General features: G+C 41.9%; 1 protein-coding gene across 1 annotated transcript in view; it reads left to right on the top strand.

Annotated features, from left to right (window-relative positions):
- Positions 1-20,708, top strand: part of Kif13b (kinesin family member 13B) — a 153,007-nt gene that overhangs the window by 51,802 nt on the left and 80,497 nt on the right. The window contains exons 3-8 of the mRNA XM_032918154.1: positions 2,931-2,943; positions 8,486-8,546; positions 9,905-9,997; positions 11,805-11,985; positions 16,359-16,446; positions 18,899-19,033. Of these exons, the coding sequence (XP_032774045.1) occupies positions 2,931-2,943; positions 8,486-8,546; positions 9,905-9,997; positions 11,805-11,985; positions 16,359-16,446; positions 18,899-19,033 (571 nt within the window). The remainder of the gene's footprint in view (positions 1-2,930; positions 2,944-8,485; positions 8,547-9,904; positions 9,998-11,804; positions 11,986-16,358; positions 16,447-18,898; positions 19,034-20,708) is intronic.

Genomic DNA, 20,708 nt, shown 5'->3' with positions numbered 1-20,708 from the left:
GTTGTAGCTCCCCAGACTCCCAAGCTGAAATATAGTCTTTTTTTTTTTTTTAAAGATTTATTTATTTATTTCATGTATATGAGTACGCTGCTGTCCTTGACACACCAGACGAGGGCATCGGATCCCATTGCAGATGGTTGTGAGCCACCATGTGGTTGTTGGGAATTGAACTCATGACCATTGGAAGAACAGCCAGTGCTCTTAACCATTGAGCCATCTCTCCAGCCCTGGAAATAATAGTCTTGTAATTGACTTAATGGTTTCTGTTTTTATTGGGTTGCTTTGAATTCAGGTGAGTTCATGGATTCTTCTGTAGTGAGTCATAATATTGTTTGATATTTATTGGTTTCATTTTAGGAAGAGCTGATTTTTAAAGTTTTTTAAAAAATATTTTACTTAAACTTGAAATATACTAGATGTATGTCTTATTGTTGTTAGAAAAGACAGGATTTTTCATATACATATTAAATACCATAGTACTAGCTTAAGTCCCACCTGGGAGCCTTATGATAGCTTGTCTTAGATAGCTTACTTTTACTGTGATAAAGACCATGACCAAAAACAAATTGTAGAGAAAAGAGTTTATTTTATCTGACAGTTTACAGTTGTTGTCCATCTCTGAAGGAGGCCAGGGTAGGAACTCAAGGCAAGAACCTGGAGGCAGGAACTGAAGCAGAGACCATGGGGGCGTGCTACTTACGTACTTACTTGCTTCTCATGGCATGCTCGGCCTGCTTTCCTATACAGCAGCACCACCTGCCCTGGTGTACTGCACACAGTGGGCTTGGCCCTCTCACATCTATTGTTAGTCTAGAAAATTACCCCACAGATCTGTCTATAGGCCATCTGGTAGAGGGATTTCTCAGTAGAGGGTCCTCTTTCCTGATAACTGTAGCTTGTGCCAATTGTCAAAGACCCAACCAGGTAATACTTAGAATGGAGGGATTGGACCATTTTGACCAGCATGGAAGGAAGACTGAGGGTTTTGGAATCATAAGTCCAACTGTGTTAGATGGTTCTTCAACTTTTCTGATTCTTCAACTTCTCATTTGTAAGATGATCTAGCACACCATGCGAAGTTACCATGAGCATCGTAGAAGCCATGTGCAGTGCTTTTGGCCTGCAGACATCTCATATGCATGGCTGCAGTTTCTTTTTTTCTTTTTTATCGGAGCTGGGGACCGAACCCAGGGCCTTGCACTTGCTAGGCAAGCGCTCTACCACTGAGCTAAATCCCCAACCCCATGGCTGCAGTTTTTAACCACTCTGTATTCAGTTGAAAATCTGCTTTGCTTACAAATGCCTGTAACAGTGGTTGCATTTGTCAGTGACCTGTTTTACAGATTGGATGGCTTTAAAATGGTCATTTATTTATTGTGTGCTTGTGAGGGCACATATATGTCATGGCACATGTATGGGTGTTAGAGAACATTTTGTGGCAATTGGTCTTCTTTTACTATGTGGATCCTAGGGATCAAACTCAAGTCATCAGCCAAGTGCCTTTACCCTCTGAGCCATCTCACTGGCTAGGGCTTCTTCTCAGGAGGTTTGCCCATATCTTGTTAGTTCAGAAAAACAGATTTTCTTTCATATCTTAGCCCTGTTGGATATGTTGCTCCTAATTTACCAGATTGTCACCACCTCTAAGAAATTTACTGGGCTGGAGAGATGGCTCAGCGGTTAAGAGCACTGACTGCTCTCCCAGAGGTCCTGAGTTCAATTCCCAGCAACCACATGGTGGCTCACAACCATCTGTAAAGAGATCTGATGCCTTCTTCTGGTGTGTCTGAATAAAGTAAATAAAATAAAGAGAGAGAGAGAGAGAGAGAGAGAGAGAGAGAGAGACAGACAGACAGACAGACAGACAGACACTATGACCAAGGCAACTCTTATGAAGGCAAACAAACATTTAATTGGGGCTGGCTTAGTCTCAGAGGTTCGGTCCATTATCATCATGGCGGGAAGCTTGGCAGCATGCAGGCAGACAGTGCTGGAGAAGGAGCTGAAAGTTCTACATCTTGATCCAAAGGCAGGCAGAAAAAGACTCTCATCCACAGTGGGCAGGGCTTGAGCATTAGGAGACCTTAAAGTGTGCCTACACAATGACACACTTCTTCCAAGAAGTCCATACCTTCTATTAGTGCCACTTCCCATGGGCCAAGCATATTTAAACCACCACAGGTGCATACAAGGATGAGCAAAGATGCAGAGGCAAAGAGAGCCATTAGAATTTTAAGATTCGTCCCTAAGTTCTCTCAGAACTCAGGTCCTTCTTCCTGTTAGAGAGTCACAGGTTAATCAGGTTAACCTGTTCCTTCCTTCGGGCGTTGGCTTAATTTTTAAAAAAATTTTAATTTTTTTTAATTTTAAAAGATTTTTTTCATTAGTATATATGATGAGTACACCGTAGCTTCTGACACACCAGAAGAGGGCATCAGATCCCATTACAGATGGTTGTGAGCCACCATGTGGTTGCTGGGGTTTGAATTCAGCACCTCTGGAAGAGCAGTCAGTGCTCTTAACTGCTGAGCCATCTCTCCAGTCCCATTGTTATTAATTTACCTTTCATTTACTATTTGGTTTCAGAAGTAATGTTTTCTCTTTTCCTTTTTCATCCCCTTTTCTTCTTCCTTCCCGTCCTACTTCCTCTTCTCTATCCCTCCCCCTTTGAGACAGAATCTTATGTAGCCTAGGCTGATCCTGAACTTGCTGTGTAGCTCAGACTGACCTTAAACTCCTAATCCTTCCTCCAGCACTGAGTATGGGTTATAGGTGTGCAGGCCTGCTGGTATTTGTTTTCTTATTGCAAAATTTGCATTCATTATCTTTTGCTGTTCAAAAGGAGTTTTGTAAACTATACTTTTTTTTTGCTAATCCTCGTTCCTTTTTCTTTTTTTTCCTATGTGCATGGCAACATGTCTGGAACTCAGGGGCCAGCCAAAGGTAAGAGTTCTTCATGTGATGCTTGTAGAGATTCCTGTGCATATCCCAGAAGTACTGGTCATTTTCTTATCAAAATGGAAAATTCCTTCTTCCTGCTGGTTTATAAAAGCAATATAAGCTGTCATCTGTCTCACAACTCCAGAGCTGCTTATTGGCACAATGCATCTGGCCGCTCTGCCCAGTCTCTTAGCAGCCCAACATAGGTTCCTTGTGTGCTGTAGATTAGCATGAAACTGATTGTTCCAGACTAGTCACTCTGTACCAGTCCAAGTCATCTTGCTCCTAGGTGACTGGGGATGCTTTGCCAGACCCATGGGGTCCTGATGGAGCCCAGATGATGAGTTCCAGCTTCCTCTAGGGGCTCTGCTTGCAACTTACATTGGAGTCACATTCTGACACTACTTTTAAAAGATTTTTTTAATTACACTTTTTAAAAAGACTGAAGTCTTTATTATTCTGTTACTATAATGAAATATATGAGGCTGAGTTCGTCTGTCCCTCCCCTCCCTCCCTCCCCTCCCCTCCCCTCCCTCCCTCCCTCCCTCCTCTCCTCTCTTCTCTTTCAAGTATATGAGTACACTGTTGCTGTTTTCAGACACACCAGAAGAAGGCATAGGAACCCATAACAGATGGTTGTGAGCCATCATGTAGTTACTGGGATTTGAACTCAGGTCCTCTGGAAGCTCAGTCAGTGCTCTTAACCGCTGAGCCATCTCTCCAGTCTTAATTACATTTTTTAATTAAAATTTTTTGGTGTGTGTTGCATATCATACTGTACATATGCATAGGTGAGTCAAAAACTTTCAGGCATTTGTTCTTTTCTTACACCTTGGACACCAGGGTTGGAACTCAGGCTTGATGACAGACCCCTTTACTCACTGAACTAACTTTTGTGTGGAGTTTTGGCTTGTCTTCTGAGTGTCTTAATGTTCTTTTTAAAGAATTATTTGTTTATTTTATGTGTCTTGAGTGTTTTGCCTTTCTGGATGTATGTGCTCCTTGTGCATGCCTCAGCTCATGGGGTTGAGAAGAAGATGTAGAATCCGCTGGGGCTGGAGTTACAGGTGGTTGTAAGCCACTCTGTAGGTGCTGGGAACCCTGTCTTCTGAAAGAGCAGCAAATGCTCCTAACTGCTGAGCCCCTCTGGGTCATATTCTGTCAGCAGGAATTCTGCTTTTAACTGGACAGTTCTCTGAAGTTACTCAGAACTTCCAGGAAGTTCCGTTTGTCCACATTCTTGTTCTTGCTTTTGTTTTACAGCCTGTGTGGTCTCCATATGTTTGTGGACTTTTTTTGCTATGAAAGGGTATTGGGTTAATTTTGCTTTTTATTAGAGCAGAAGAAGATAGAGACCAGTAAAGATGTGAGGAAACCACTTCACAGTATTACAAACTTGTCATGTTTTATTATTCTGTGAATTGTTCTCACTGCTTATAGAAAATGCTTTGTAGACAAAAAGCCTGGAAGGGGAAGCCTACATCCTTAACAGATTGCTTCCTCTGGAGGAGGGGTATAGTTGGCAAGTGGGAGACCTTCATTTATTTATTTATTTATTTGTTATAAAATGTATTAATTTATTCTGTGTGGGCAACATGTGTGTGCACTCCCACATGCTTACCCTGTCATGTGTATGCTGTGTCAAGCACATATCAATCATAGGACAACTTTTGGGAATCAGTTCTTTTCTTTCACCTGTTGAGTCCTGGGGAATCAAACTCAGGTCATCAGGCTTGGTGACAAGCACCTTTACCCTCTAAACCATTTCACCACCCCTATTTCTATTTATATTTTTCTGTGGAATTTGTTAATGTGACTATTTCTTCTCTGTTCATTGAAAGCCTTTGTGATTCAAAAAACTAATATTTAGAAAGGAACAAGGGAGATCAGTGGGAGAGGAGAGAAATTATAGTAGCATATGTGTGAAATGACACAGATGCCAGAAGGAAGCCCATTGCTTTGTATGTTCACCTAGTAATTTATAATTAAAAAAAAAAAAAGAATGGTGCTGGGCATGTGCTGCTGTACACCTTTAATCCCAGCAATCAATAGGCAGAAACAGGTGGATATCTGGGAGTTTGAGGCCAGCATTGCCTCAAAACAAAACAAAACCCAAAAAAGCTTAAACTCAAGATGTATGGTATGGTATGGTATGGTATGGTATAGTATGGTATGGTATGGTATGGTATAGTATGGTATGGTATAGTATGGTATGGTATGGTATAGTATGGTATGGTATAGTATGGTATAGTATGTATGGTATGGTATAGTATGGTATGGTATAGTATGGTATGGTATGGTTTAGTATGGTATGGTATAGTATGGTATGGTATAGTATGGTGTAGTATGGTATGGTATGGTATAGTATGGTATGGTATAGTATGGTATGGTATGGTATGGTATAGTGTAGTATAGTATTTTCTGCTTATAATGGAAAGCCCCTCAAACATGAAAACCATTCAAATGAAAGGCCTACTTCACACCAAACCTAACTTCCAGCTTTCATATCAACAGGTTAGTGCAGTTAAACTGATTGTTGAAGATCAAACCTGGTACCTTATACACGTTAGATAACAAGTGCTAAGCTACACTTAAGCCCATTCCTAACTATTCAACAAATTGTTTTGTAAGGAAGCAAAGCATATTATTAGCAAGAGAAACAAAAATAACCTCTTGAAGCCAGTGTCCACTGCACCATTTTTGACAGAAGGAGCAGGCTCTAAGGCTATAATAAGATACTAGCTACATGAAGGACATATTTGACTGTTATTTGTATAAAATACTCATTAATTTGGATCTGTCAGTGGAGCATGCATGAGCATAGTGTGATTATCATCTGACTTCATGAAGTTTTGGGCTAGAAGATACTTATAGTAGTTTATGAAATTGCTAAAACCTAAAGGGAGCTACTTAGTGTTTTGGTAAGTAAGAACTATTTATTAGTCCTCAGCTTTGTGCTCAGTGGTGGTGGCATTTCTTAAACAAGAGTCCCTGTTTCTCTGAAGTTTTCTTTCTTTGATTTAAGTTGTGCTAATGTTTTAGTTAGGGCTTCTATTGGTGCAACAAAACATCATGACCAAAAAGCAAGTTGGGAAGGAAAGGATTTATTTAATTCACACTTCCACATTGCTGCTCATCAACAAAGGAAGTCATGGCAGGACAGGAGGCTAGACTGATGGCAGAGGCCATGGACGGTGCTGCTTAACTGTATTGCTTCTCCTGGCTTGTCCAGCTTGCTTTCTTAGAGAACCCAGGACTACAGCCCAGGGTTGTTCCCACCCACCATGAGTCCTTCCCCCTTGATCACTAATTGAGAAAATGCCTTACAGCTGGATCTTATGGAGGCATTCCCTTAACTGAGGCTCCTTCTCTTTGATGACTCTAGCTTGTGTCAAGTTGATACAAAACCAGCCAGTACAACTGACTCCTTATCATTTTGACACACAAAAACATCACTATTAAGCCACAACCTTTCCTTTCTTATTCATCCCCAAGATCTCACACTAAAACCATAAATAACTTAGAAAGTCCCACAATATTTACAAATTCAAACACATTAAAATTTCAGGTTTTTTGGTGGGCAGTGTGGTACATGCCTTTAATCCCAGCACTTGGGAGGCAGAGGCCAGCTTGGTCCACAGAGTGAGTTCCAGGACAGATAAAGTTATACATAGAGAAAACCCTATCTGGAAAAACAAAACGAAGAAAAACTTTAGAAAAAATATTTAATCTCTCTAAAAATTTAAAATCTTTTTTTTTAAAGTTCAAAGTCTTTTAGCTATGAGCTCCTATAAAAATCAAAATTAAATATTTTCTTCACAAATTAAAATTAAATACTTCCTTACTTTACAGTCATAATCAAACCAAAACAAAACCAAGTTTCACAGTGTAAACAACACAAAATTTAATGACTGGGATCCATTCACAATCTTCTTGTCTCCTTCAAGAGGCTTGGGTCACTTTCTGAGTTCTGTCGTTAGCAGCCCACACAGCTTTTCTTCTAGGCTCTGGCTTGCACCACTCTACTGCTGCTGTCCTTGGTGGTTATCCCATAGTACTGACACCTCCAAAATTGTTAGGGTCTTCCTGCAACTGGGCTGCACTTTAGCCAATAGGCTTTCTTCATGGTACCAAGTCTCAACTTCTCCTCATGATCCCTTCATTCCTGGGCCTTCAACTGCTATTGAGGCTGGACCTTCACTAATGGCCTCTCTTGGCTTCTCAGCTGCTCTCAGTGACCCCTTCTTGCCTTCAAGACCATTACTAAGTTCTGTTGCCAGCACAAGATACAACTTCAACCAGTTCTGGAACACAGTTTCTCTGTGCTCTCAGGAAACACTTCTCAGAAGACTTTATCTCGATGATGCTGGTCTCAATCACTGTGAACTTCTTAGCTCCCAGTAACACAAAGGTTTCACTTCCATGGTGCTGGTCCTTGTTAATTGTGACTGACTCTTTAGCTCTTCAGTTGCAGCTGACCAGAACAACAGAATCTTAATTCAAATTAGCAAACAGGGAGTTGGGGATTTAGCTCATTGGTAGAGTGCTTGCCCGGGCCTCAGCTCCCCGGAGTGGGAGGGTGGAACAAAATAGGACACAGCCCTGATAGAGCCTTTAAGCTTCCCTCTGAAACCTTACAAGCCAGGCCTCCATCTCTTGTACTGTTCGCAATATTCTTTTCTTTCAAACTCCTAAAGAATATTCCACTAAACTTTTTTTTTTTTTTTTGGTTCTTTTTTTTCGGAGCTGGGGACCAAACCCAGGGCTTTGCGCTTCCTAGGCAAGCGCTCTACCACTGAGCTAAATCCCCAACCCCTCCACTAAACTCTTAACACTCAGTGGTTCTTCTAGTTCAGAGTTCCAAAGTTCTTCCACAATCCTCCCAAAACACGGTCAGGTGTGTCATAGCAACACCCTACTTCTGGTACCAACTTGTCTTAGCCTACAAAGGACTGAGCCCTCCCCCGTTGATCACTAATTGAGAAAATGCCTTACAGGCCTTTCTTTCTAATGACTCTAGTTTGTGTCAAGTTGACACAATCAGCCAGTACACCTAGGGACGTGCTGGTAAACTTGGGTAAATACTTCAAGTGGAAAGAAAGAGACAGAGAGACAGAATGACTGAGACCATTAAGACCCTGTTTCAAAAAACCAACTATCCAAACAGTAAACACAAACTTTCTTTCTATAACTGCATAGATGGTATTGTGCATATCATCTCCTAAGCTTCCTTTTTGCTTACCATTGTAGGTGACTTTTCATGGCTTTAACTGTATCACACAGTTGTCAATATGGGACTATATGCCTCACTAACTCCTACTCTCTGGCATTGGTATTAGTGATTTATCTGAGGAGTGGGCATCTGAAACATAATCACTGTGTAGCCTAGGCTGGCCTGAAACTTGACTATCTTCCGGCTTCAGTCTCTTAGGTGCCACCAGGCCTGTCTAGTATGTTGACTAACAACACTATGCATTATTGTAATGACACTGTGTGACATTAAGGTTTGTTCTTCATGCACTCTCTTTTGTTTTCTCTGTAACAGATATTTGCCTATGATCATTGTTTCTGGTCCATGGATGAGTCTGTCCGAGAGAAGTATGCAGGTAATTGAGCACAGTTTCCTATGCACTTAGTAAAGTGATGTGGAGGCATTTTAGTGTGCTCTCCGTCCACCACCATGTTATCATTTGGTGTAACTTTTTTTTTTTTTTTTTGGTTCTTTTTTTTCGGAGCTGGGGACCGAACCCAGGGCCTTGCGCTTCCTAGGCAAGCGCACTACCACTGAGCTAAATCCCCAACCCCTTGGTGTAACTTTTACACAGTGTTCAGGCAGCTGCTTCCAACGTTGGCTCTGGAAGGTTTTGTGCTGTCTGGGGACCAAAAGACATCAGTGTGATGTTTTGGGGGTTGAAGTGATTAATATCTATGACTATAGGATCTCACAGAGGCCCTTTTTCTTTTCTCTCATGGGACCAGGAGCTACATCTTAGGCATGCAAGCCCCCATGATTTCTGTGATGTGATCTAGAGGGACCTGGCATAAGTAGAGAGGACCCTACATTGGAGCCCCAGTTCTAGTCCTTAAACCTCTGTGATGCTTGCCACTTCTTCAGGCCTACCAGAGGCTCTCTGTTCTCCCTCTACCACAGCCCTTCTCAGCTTCCTTGGCCCCTGTTTACTCCCTTTCCAAAGATAACTGTCTGTCCTCATTTCTCCATGTGGATGCTGAGAATCGAATCCAGGTCCTCTGCAAGAGCAGCCAGTGCCCTTAACTTACTAACTGTCTCTCTGGCTCCTATTTCCACAATCTCACTCCCTGTTATAACTGTTATGAACTGTAGGTTGTTCAACTTGAAATTTTCTCAATGAAAATGAAAGGGAGTAATTGACGTACATGATTTTTCTGAACTCTAGTGTACTTTGAATAAAAGTATGGTATGTAGTTTCAGGCACATCTGGATCCTAAATTTAAATTTTAGATGTTTAGGGCTGGTGAGATGGTTCAAATAATAAGGGCGCTTGCACCAGGCCTGATGGTCTGAGTTTAATCTCCAGGATCCTCTAGGGAATGGTGAGAACCAACTCCTGAGGTTGTCTTCTGACCTCCATACATGTGACAACCCACATGTACATGACACGTACAATAAATAGAGCAGATTGTTGAATCTTAAGTGTAGACTGTAAAGTAAGCAACTTGAACTCTGCATTGCATGGCCTGATGGGTGTCCTTGATCAGACATGTTTACAGAAGAGCATTTATTGACTCTTCTTACTCTAACTAGAAATACTCTGTGTGACAGAAAGTGTTGGAAGCACTTGGGGATACATAAGCTGACTGTGGGGTTTTTTTTTAAATTTTTAATTTTTTTTTGGTTCATTTGTTTGTTTTTTGTGATTTTTGTTTGATTTCTTATTTGTTCATGTGTTTTTTGCCCATAAATAATCATTTTCCTGGCCCTTAGGTCAAGATGATGTTTTCAAGTGCCTTGGGGAGAACATTCTTCAGAATGCATTTGATGGCTACAACGCCTGTATCTTTGCCTATGGGCAGACAGGTAATGTGAACTAACGTACTCGCACATTCGGGCATCCATCCATGAAGGTGAAGATGAAGCCATGCTTGCTAGGCCACACTGCTCACTTTCCTATGTTAGTTTCTCTCACAGGTCATAACAGTAGGCATACTTTCAAAGACTGTGCATGGAAATTAGGATTTAAGTTGTTTATTTTTTCCACATGTGAAGTTTCTCTTCCTCTTCCTCCTTTCTCCTCTTCCTCCTTCTCTTCCTCCTTTCTCCTCTTCCTCCTTTATTATTTGTCAGAAATCCAAATAGAAACCAGTTATGGGGCTGGGGAGATAGTTCAATGATTAAGAACACTTGCTGTTCTTCTAGAGGACCTGTGTTAAGCTCCCAGCACCTACACGGCAGCTCAGAACTACCTGTAACTCCAGTCCAGGGGACCTGAACTCCTCCTCTGGCCTCTGCAGGCACTAGGCATGCAAATGGTGCAGAATACCCACACACATTAAATAAAAACTCACAGAAAAATATATTTAAAAGAACACATTTGTTAATATCATACTAGTCGTAACTGGTAAGGACTTTAGGTGTTTATACTTTGTAATTAAAGAAATAAAGTCAATTTAAAGTAAAACTAGTTGCTTTCATAATGGTACAAGTAATCTGTCCAACTGAACACTGTTGCTCATAGAACAGTGTTTATGATGGGGTTGGGCATCATGTGTTGTGTCCACAGAACATAAATTCTGAGCCAGGCAGTGCCAACTCAACTCCTCTTTTCCTTGTCTTTACCAGATGGCATCATTTCTTCATTGTCAAATGTTGAAACTTCAGACCCTCCCACAGGATTGGCATGATGATTTACCCTATGGTCACTTTAGGAGGGGCTTTGGAAAGTTGGAAATAGAAGTTTTAGGTATTATGACAGGTGACACAGAAGCAACCTGTGATGTTGAAAGGTTGAGACACAAATATCACAAAACCATTTGATACTTGGAGGGGCAGAGCATACCTAAGTGCCATGTGTTAGCTTCATGTAGTAGAATAGTGGTAGTTTAATCTTTCCCCTTCTCATTTGTTCACGTTTTCTGATCCTTCCTTCCCTCCCTCCCTCCCTTCTTCCCTCCCTTTCCTTTTTTCTCTCCCTTTCTTTCCTTCCTTCCTTCCTTCCTTCCTTCCTTCCTTCCTTCCTTCCTTCCTTCCTTCCTTCCTAAGATCTTCTATAATCTATAATCTAGCCTGGCTTTTGACCTTGCTATCCTTAGCCTCTAGAGTACTGGTACCATCACGAATGACTCCTGAGTCGTCTTCAATGAATATTTCATTCTTGCATATTAGAGGGAGATTATTGTTCTCTGCACTATTACAAGAGGGCAGTAAGCTGATTTGCCCTGAAACCCATGAGTACCTGTATCTTTTGTGCTTTGATTTCAGTAGTTAGGAATATCTTATTGTCTATCTGTCTTGTCTGTCCTCCTCCCTCCCCCTCCTCCCTCCTCCTCCCTCCCCCTCCCTCCCTCCTTCCCTCCCTCCCTCCCTGAGCCAGGATGTCTACTGGAGGCTGCCTTTGAACTGATCCTCCTTTCTCTGTCTCCTGCTCGGGCCATCCTGCCTGGCTGGACTTTTTTCTTTCTGGACCAGTTTACTTTTATACAAGTAATAGAAAGCTTCTGTGTGCTCTGTCCTTACCGTGCATTTCTTACTTTATTCACTTACATGAATATTTATTATATTTTGTGAATTTTGCTAAGTCCTAAAAATTGATTGTAAGTGGTAGAGAGAGGGTTCCAGGCCTTTAAACTTCTCCAGGAAGTACTAATGGTTGCTCTTTGTCTTTCAGGGTCTGGAAAATCTTACACTATGATGGGCACAGCCGACCAACCGGGGTTAATCCCACGTCTCTGCAGTGGACTCTTTGAACGAACCCAGAAAGAAGAGAATGAAGAACAGAGTTTTAAAGTCGAAGTGTCCTACATGGAAATTTATAATGAAAAAGTCCGAGACCTTCTTGACCCCAAAGGGTAAAACTTGGATGCTTCAGTGCTGTGTCTTTCTGCAAACAGACATAACAGATTGTGGCTTCAGAGAAGTTTATAATTGAACTGTAGTGGGGAATGACCTAGCTATGCTGTTTGTGATTTATGTTTACAAGGATCAGTTTCCCAGAGCCAATTCTGGGTCGTTAGAACTGGCGGAGTGATGGTTCAGGTCTGTACTTGTGCCATGCTGTCTCTCCTCTCATCACCCAAAGCCACAGACAAAACAGGTGACGAAAGTGTTCATTTAATATAAGCACGGCTGCAGCCTTCAGTCATGCAGCCTCTTTTTTTTTTTTTTTTTAAGGCAATAAATTTTGGATTTCTGTGGTTGGTTCCAGGCCTGAAGTGAGGGGAAGATAAATGCAAAGCTTGGAACTTGGTTTTAAAATAGTCTTAAAGCCCTCCCCGTTGGGGTAGGAAGTCCGTGACTTAATGCGGCTGACTTTGATGGAGAGCTGCTTCAGAGCACAAGGAGGCTCAGAATCACTCTGCTCACCCTGTAGCCAGGAGAGAGGGGCAGCTGAGAAACCTGTGTACTGCAGAGCAGGGAAGGAGACCAGGCAGGGGAGAGGGAGAGTGGGAAGCAATAACTGTGGCTGTGGCTGTGGCTGGCCCACGTGAAACCCACGTTAACTGGGTCAGAGAGCCATGGGCTTACAGCCCAGGAGGGGATAGTGAGCTGTGCTTGGAAGAGGAAGGTGGTCCAGGAAAGATGATATGAGAGGCAGAGAATCCCGTGAGGCTTAATCAAGAGCAAACAGATCTTAGTGCCTCACAGCCGTCTTTCTTTAGCCAGTATGGTCTTCAAGCAGGGGCTTGAATTGGTACTTGATGCAGCTGTCCAAACTTTACCTACTCATTGTTTATCAAATCATTCTTACAGTGCCAGACACCATGCAGTTCAGAGAAAGCCTATGATCTGGAGTCAATAAGTGTTACAAACAAGTTAGAGCAGTGTGCAGTCTGCTTTTCAGTGTGAGGGATGCCAACACCAGGTAGAGTGCAAAAAGGGAAAGATGGCCTTTCCCAGAGCCTAGAGGATTCCATAGAGGTAGTTGGTGGCCCCGTGCTGAGAAGGAGTTTGTCCACTGAGAAGTGAGGTGAGAACAGTTAGTGTGTCCGCATGTGGAAGTGTCTGGATGATCATCTGTTTACAGGACGATCAGCATTCAGTGCAGCTGGCAGGCGCGTGTGTAGATCAGAAATGTCACAGAAAGAGGCTGGAGATGGGTGGCCATGGCTCAGGCACCCATATTTTGCTCTCTGTACATTTTTTTATGTACACTGCCTTCAGGGCTTTTCTTGTACTTTGAAAGATGGCCACATTCTCTGAGATCTAGCTCAGACATACACTTCCGAGAAATAGTAAACTGGCTGGCTTCGTTGCTCTTCATACTTGTACCCCCTAGTGAACTGGCTTCAAGTCTATCAGATGTGTTTGGTCTTTGGTGGTTTCTTGTTTGTTTTGTATGTGGCTTAGTGCTCAGCACATGGGCTTTGGAGTTACTGAGCTCAGGAACCAGGTCCCCTTGTTTGTGGCTGAGCAAGTTCCTTGAATGCATGACGTTATCACACAGTGGCCCATGGGCTGTTGTGAAGATTAAGAGCAGCTCCAGGTCTCATGACTTGTAGCATACAGTAAGCATTTAACACAGTGGAGGTCAGAGGAGGTCTGGAATCCCCTGGAGCTGGAGTTATAGGTCGTTATGCGCAGTCTGATGTATATATCGAGAGCTGTACTCTAGCCTCCTGCAAGAACAGCAAATACTCTGAACAGCTTAGCCATTTCTCCAGAGCCTACAAACATTTTTGTTTCTGAAAAGTTAAAATAATGGATTAAAAGTTGTAAATCAGATTTTATTTTAACCAGAGTATTTGAGAAAACTTCATTCTTAAAATTCAAGCACTGGTTTTATTACTTTAGTGACTGTCATGTATAGTAATTTAATCTTGTTGTTTTGCTTGAGATATAATGTAGTAGATATACATTGTCTTTAAGAAAAAGGGGATGGAAAGGCTGGAGAAATGACACAGTGGCTAAAAGTACTGACAGCTCTTTCAGAAGCATGGGTTTAATTCTTAGTATCTACTGGTGGCTCACGTTATCCGTAACTCCAGATTCAGTGGAAGTCTGTCCTCTTCTGAACTCTGTGAATACTAGCTAGGTGTGTAAGTTGTTCACAGGTGTAGTTGTTGACAAAATCCCTATACACATAAAAGGGGGGTGGCACTGAGGAGAGAGCTTAATTTGTCAAGTGCTTGCTGTGCAAACATGGGGATCTGAGTTGGATCCCTAGGAATCAGGGGTTTTATTTTATTTTTTTAAATTGTGTGTGATCTGTGTGCCTGCAATCCCAATACTGAGGCAGAGATAGGCACACCCCCTGAGCCTAAAAGGTCAGGTGGCCTAGCCAGTAATCAAGTTCAGGTTCCAGTGAGAAACCCTATCTTAAAAACAAGAATGACGACACCTGAGTCTTGACCTCTGGCCGCCATAGGGTTATACCTGTTCTCATACATGCCTACATACAAATGAACATGCATATATACCCACAGAGAAAACTGAAAGGCTAAAAGTTAGTAGCAGACTATATCCTGATGTAAGAGCTGAGCAGCAATCCAGTTCTTGTGCTGTGTCTGCTGGAGCTGAAATAATATAGGACCACTTGTCATCATCTGCATTCATGTGCCATTGTAAGTTGAACCCAGGACCATTAGAAATACTGAGCTTCTACGTGCTGGAAGACAGTAAAGCTTTTAGGTGGCAGAGCCATTTCCTGTTTTCCCCACTTTGCTGAACTGTTCTATTACTCATCCAAAACCTCTGGTCCATTCTCAAATGGTGGATGAAGTGGATATTGTTCCAGGTTCCCCGTGACTCAGGCTATGTGTTTACCACCATTCCTTCCTTTCTCCCCTGTACTGTTCTTTGTTACCTGTGCTCTGTCTCCAAGCCCTCCCCTACCTGTACTCTGCCCACCCCTACCTGTACTCCGTCTCCAAGCTCTGCAGCTAATACCTTGCAAGTCCTTGTTGGCACCTTAGTTCTGCTTCTACTTTGATAGCCAAGTGTGTTAATTCTCTGAGTGACTTTTAGGTGCCAGAGATTGTAGTAGGAACTGTCGACCCCAAAACTATCATTAATACAAGATATTCTTCTTTTCTAGAGCCCAAAGTCTATTAGGCAAATACATTCTGATCCATGGTAGGGATGAGCAGACTCTGAGGCAAGACAATAATGGGAACAGATTGTAAAAGAGAATGGGTGTTAGACTGAGGAGCATAAACCTTACATTGTAGCACCAAAAATCCATCACAGAACTTTAAGCATTCTAACTCATTATTTATGTTGAAAAGACAGTATCTCTCTATGGCCAAATGAACACATAGTAGGAAGAACAGATAATAAACAAAAAACTGTAATCACCTGGGATTTCACTATTAGTCAATATTCTTTTTAAAAATAATTTTGACAAAAGGTACTTTGATTTACAGAATACAGTGGGGATATTTTGGGATATGTAGACACTATGAAATGGCTTCTTCTATCTGTTAACCTCAGTTATCATTTTTCTATTTTTATGGTGTTGTGTGAACAAATGAGACCCACCCCCAGCAATTTTGAAATATGATTTACATGGTGACTGCTATGGTCACTGTCCTGTTTGTGGGTCTCAGGGTTTACCCCTTCTGACTGAAACTTGGTGCTCTGTAACCAGTTCCTGGATAGGTAGGTGTTCCTGGTTTTCGCTCAGAACACTGAGTGCCACAGCTCCATGCTTGCGGGAGGCTTGTTCTAGAAACTAATGGACGCTTACTTTTTATTTTATTGAACTTTGTTCATTTATTGAAGCGATCATACATCCCCCTTTCGTCTGGTGTGTCAATGTGATAAAGTGTGCAGACCCCTTGTTCGGATGGCCAGACAAGGCCTAGATAAGCTCTGTTGTGTCTTTAAATTGCCCTGAGAGCCCTGTGTTGTCTTTGTGTCTTTGCTCACAGCTGAGCTAGGCCTGTGGTTTTTCTTTCCTGTGCATTTACACTCACAGAGCTTCTGTCTTGGGACTAGTCCTGGGATATGACAAGGAGATTGTTGGTATTTATTTGACTCTGCATTCTTTGCAGTAGTAAATAGACTTCCCACACTTACCCTTTTGAACGATGTGGTATTTTGCCACATTATAAAGCTTTTCTTCTCAGCAGAGGTTTTAAAGTTAGGTTTAAATCCTTGCGAGATGCAGTGATCTGCTCTTCTGTTTTTAGAGCATCTCTCTTGAAGTGTGTGTATATTTCTGTGAAGCACAGTTTTGAGTCCTTCTAAAAGTCTCTAATGAACCATGTCTCTGTCATGACAGAAGCCGACAAACGTTGAAAGTGAGAGAGCACAGTGTGTTGGGACCCTACGTGGATGGACTTTCTAAACTGGCTGTCACAAGCTACAAGGTAACAACATCCTCTCTGTCAGGTGCTTCAATTGTAAGGTACTGCTATTTTGGCTCATTACATTTCTTTATTTTTGAATAGATATTTAAAATTTTTATTATTTTTATTTTATGTATACGAGTGTTTTGCCTACATGTATGCTTGTGTACTATCTGTGTGTCTGATGCCCCCGACGCCAGAAGAGGGCATCGGATCTCCTGGGACAGTTTTATGAGCTGCTATGTGGGTGCTGGGAATGAACTCAGGTTTTCTGGAGTCATCTTTCTGGCCCTGAGTTACATTTTTAAGATTAAATTTATAATGCCATCATTTAAATAACTCCCTTTATACAAAACCCTTCAAGGTGATGATGGGGATTAGTCAGTAAATGTCAGATATGTTCAGTGAGACCTCTGGATCTTCAGAACTAATGGATCCAGAATGGGCTTGGGAAAGTTTTAAAAAATGTTTTGCCTATGTTGATATTTTTGAAGCTAATGGTTTTGCTTTGAGAGTTTTTGTTTTGTTGAAACTTTTACTAAATATCCTTTTTAATTTATACAGCAAAACTATAATTATATGACATGAAAAATTTCTATATGTTTGGTATCTTTAACATTGCATTCAAGTATATGCATCATAAAAATAACAGGATTTAAGTCTTGTTTTTGTATGGATTATTGCATATTCCGTTTTGCATCCTTAGTGTTTAGGAAGTACAGGTTGGTGTATGGTGGGTGTTTTCAGTATACGTAAGTGAATGAATCTAAGAATAAGCAGTGATTTAAACAGTCTGAAATAGGTACTCCAAAGCTGGTGTCTTGGCTCCAAGCTGTTGGGAGGGACTCAGGTCCTTCCCCACTCCACAGGGAGATGCTGTAATACATGTGCTCTGCTTAATATCTTCTATAATAGACATATGATGGCACGTCTGGTCTGCTTCCATTAAGGAGCATCACCCAGATGGTCTGCTTTACACTCGAGTTCATCATGTGGTCAGGCTGGGCTACAGAGATCTGGGAAATAGAGCCTCTTGGTGCTGCCACAGCAGTCTTAGTGGGAGAGAGCTGCTTCACTGGAAAGAACACTTAGTGGGAGGCAGCTGAGTATCACTTTTGCATACTCCATCTCTGATTCCTCGTTTCACAGACCCCTGGAGAGGACTTTGCTATGTGTGTGTCTTTATTCATTATTGTTTGTGGTGCCAGGGGTAAGACTCTGGGCCTTGTGTATGCTAAGCAATTGAACTGATCTTGGGCTCCATTCCCAGCCCAGGAGATGGTAATTTGTGTTGTAATTAATGAAGCTGAGTTCCAATTGCTTCAGTCACTGTTTCAGAGCTTGTAGCTTTTGTGAGGTGAAGGAAAGACAGGGTGTCACTCTGAATTACCTGGAATTATTGCATAAACCAGGCTGGCCTCAAACTCTTATCAGAGATTCACTTGTTTTGCTTCCTGAGTGCTAGGATTAAAGGTGTATGCCACCATATCTGGTCTCAGCTCATAGCATTTGGAAAAACTGAGCCAGCCCTGGTGGCACAGCCCTGTTATTGCAGGTCTTTAGGAGGCTGAGGCAGTAGGATGGACAGTTCAAGGCCTGTTTGGGCTGCAGAATGAGCTTAAGGCCAGCCTGAGCAACTTATATAGGCCCTGTCTTAAGTAAGTAAGTAAATAAATAGCCAGCCAGCCAGCCCGGTCTCAAAAACAAACAATAGCTAGAGGGGTTGGGGATTTAGCTCAGTGGTAGAGCGCTTGCTAGGCCCTGGGTTTGGTCCCCAGCTCCGAAAAAAAGAAAAAAAAATAGCTAGAGATCGCTCAGTGGTAGAGCATATATGTAGCATGTATATGTATATGTAGCATGTATGAGCCCCTGGGTTCAATTCCCAGAACTGCCTTCCTCTCCATAAATCATAGCAATTTTTCTAGTATCGCCAGCTTTATGCTAGTTTTTAAAGTGATAATATCAAACATATACCTTATGTGTTTGGGTGAAGGGGTTAAATTCTTATTTTTTGATTTTATATAATTTGTTTTGGTAATAAGCTTATATTACTTTTACAATTACATGCATTTTTTTTGGCTCTCATATGTCACTCAATAGTATTGTTTCTAATGCTGTGCATTGCACACCTGTAATATAGTACTGTGGAAGCAGAGGCAGGGAGATCACAAAATTGAGGCCATCCTGGGCTACATAATACATGTAAGGCTAGTCTGGGGTACCTGGTAAGATCCTATCTGTGAGTTGAGGGTGTCTAGCTTCTAAACTTCTGTGTGTCAAAGCTGCCATGTGCTTCTGTGTCTGCAGTGAGTTAAGCACTTTAGTTGGCCCTTGAAAATAGTATGGGCTCTTGTATTCTTGTGGAAAAACAAAATGTAACCTGTAAAAACCTGGGTGCTTGTGATAGTGTGGGAAGAGTGGTCATGCTTATTCACAAATAATAAGTAAGTGCCTATGACCTGTTTCCACTTAGGATATAGAGTCTCTGATGTCTGAGGGCAACAAGTCTCGGACAGTTGCTGCAACCAACATGAATGAAGAAAGTAGCCGTTCCCATGCAGTCTTCAAAATTACCCTGACACATACTCTGTATGATGTGAAGTCTGGGGTGAGTAACTTCTGACATGATCACAGTTTAGTCCAGTGGCTTTAACCTTCCTGATACTGCAAACCTTTAATACAGTTCCTCATGTTGTGGTGACCCCCAACCATAATATTTTTTTTGTTGTTACTTCATAACGGTAATTTTGCTACTGTGATAAATTATAATGTATATCTGATGTGATCCCCAAAGAGGTTGTGACCCACAGGTTGAGAATCTCTGGTTTAGCCTGTTTTTTTTGCTAGCTAGACTGAAGGCCCGATCCAGACGTTTGGTCAGGACTCAGGACAGAAGGTCCTGACAAGAACAGAAGCTGCTGTACTGTAGCGCTGTTGGAATACTCCAAGAGGGCTGGGGTCTACAGCAACTCTAGGAGTCATTCTTAAAACCACAAGGGACACACATAACTTTAATCAAGAATAAAGAAATTGCTTCTGTCAGTGCAGCTGCCTCTTAGCACCCGGAAGTTGTAGAATATTCTGGAAAACCTTAGATTTCATGACTTCCCTGATGGCAGAGGAAAGGCCAAGGAAGATGCTTAACTTCTGCTTTCCAGTCTTAAGCAAGAAGGTCTGAAGGAACTTTAGTCATATCCTGCGGCCTGGCTGAAGGGCGTCTTGGACTAAGCATGGTTCCCGCCCTCTCCAGCAAGAGGACAGCGAGGCTGAATTACACAAGCTGCTGACCTGGCCCAGCTACAGCAGCTTGCACTTTACACCCCGATGGCTGGTTTCAGCTGAGGCACCTTTGCCGGTACACCTGCTGCTAAACAGCCAGGAGGTCAGGGAGCAACTTGCATTGGGGAAGAGTGCTGTAAAATCATTGAATGTGAAGGGCACATTTTGAGCATTTGGTTGGACCCTTGAGAAGCTGCCGAGGCCTCTGGCATGTTGAACATTTTGCTAAGTAACTCACGTGCTTGCTCTCCTTGTGAAGATTGATTTCTGGTATCCATCTCTCAGGACCTCAGTCTCAAATATGAGAGGCAAAAGTAACCTGGCAAGGTACTCTATGCTGGCAGGCTTCTTTCTCCTTTGCTGAAAAATCATTTTTTTCTTCTACATCAAGATCAATGTTAAAAACAAAACATTCTCTGTCTTTGAATTCCTTTTTAGAGTAAATCAAAACTAAATAAATACCATACTGAATACTTTCTTTTCTATTATTATTATTATTATTATTATTTCTTCTTTAATGTATGTGAGTACACTATAGCACTCTTCATGCACACCAGAAGAGGGCAACAGATGCCATTACAGATGGTTGTGAGCCACCCTGTGGTTGCTGGGAATTGAACTTAGGACCTCTGGAAGAGCAGCCAGTGCTATTAATCGCTGAACTGTCTCTCCATCCCCAACCTTCTTTTTCTTAAATCAGAAGTATTTTTTATTTGGGAAACAGAATATCCTTTTGTAATGTTTATGAAAATCTATAAATGTATTTTTTGCTGTGCTGAGTGCAGAACCCAGGGCCTTCTGCATGTCAGATAAATATTCTGTCAAGAGCCACTTTCCCAGCCAGATGATAACACAGATTTTAAAGGGAAGTTTCCACAGTGGTTGAATCCGTAGACTCTGATATCGCTTTCTTGTGGTTCTGTTTTGCTGATGAGGTAAACCATAAAGCATGTCACATTTCTGATCTGGTGGAAGAAAACATCATTGTCAAAAACCATAGCTGA

Source organism: Rattus rattus, chromosome 12 (assembly GCF_011064425.1).
Source record: "Rattus rattus isolate New Zealand chromosome 12, Rrattus_CSIRO_v1, whole genome shotgun sequence".
NCBI classification, from domain to species: domain Eukaryota; kingdom Metazoa; phylum Chordata; class Mammalia; order Rodentia; family Muridae; genus Rattus; species Rattus rattus.
This window is presented reverse-complemented; position numbering and strand designations above follow the sequence as displayed.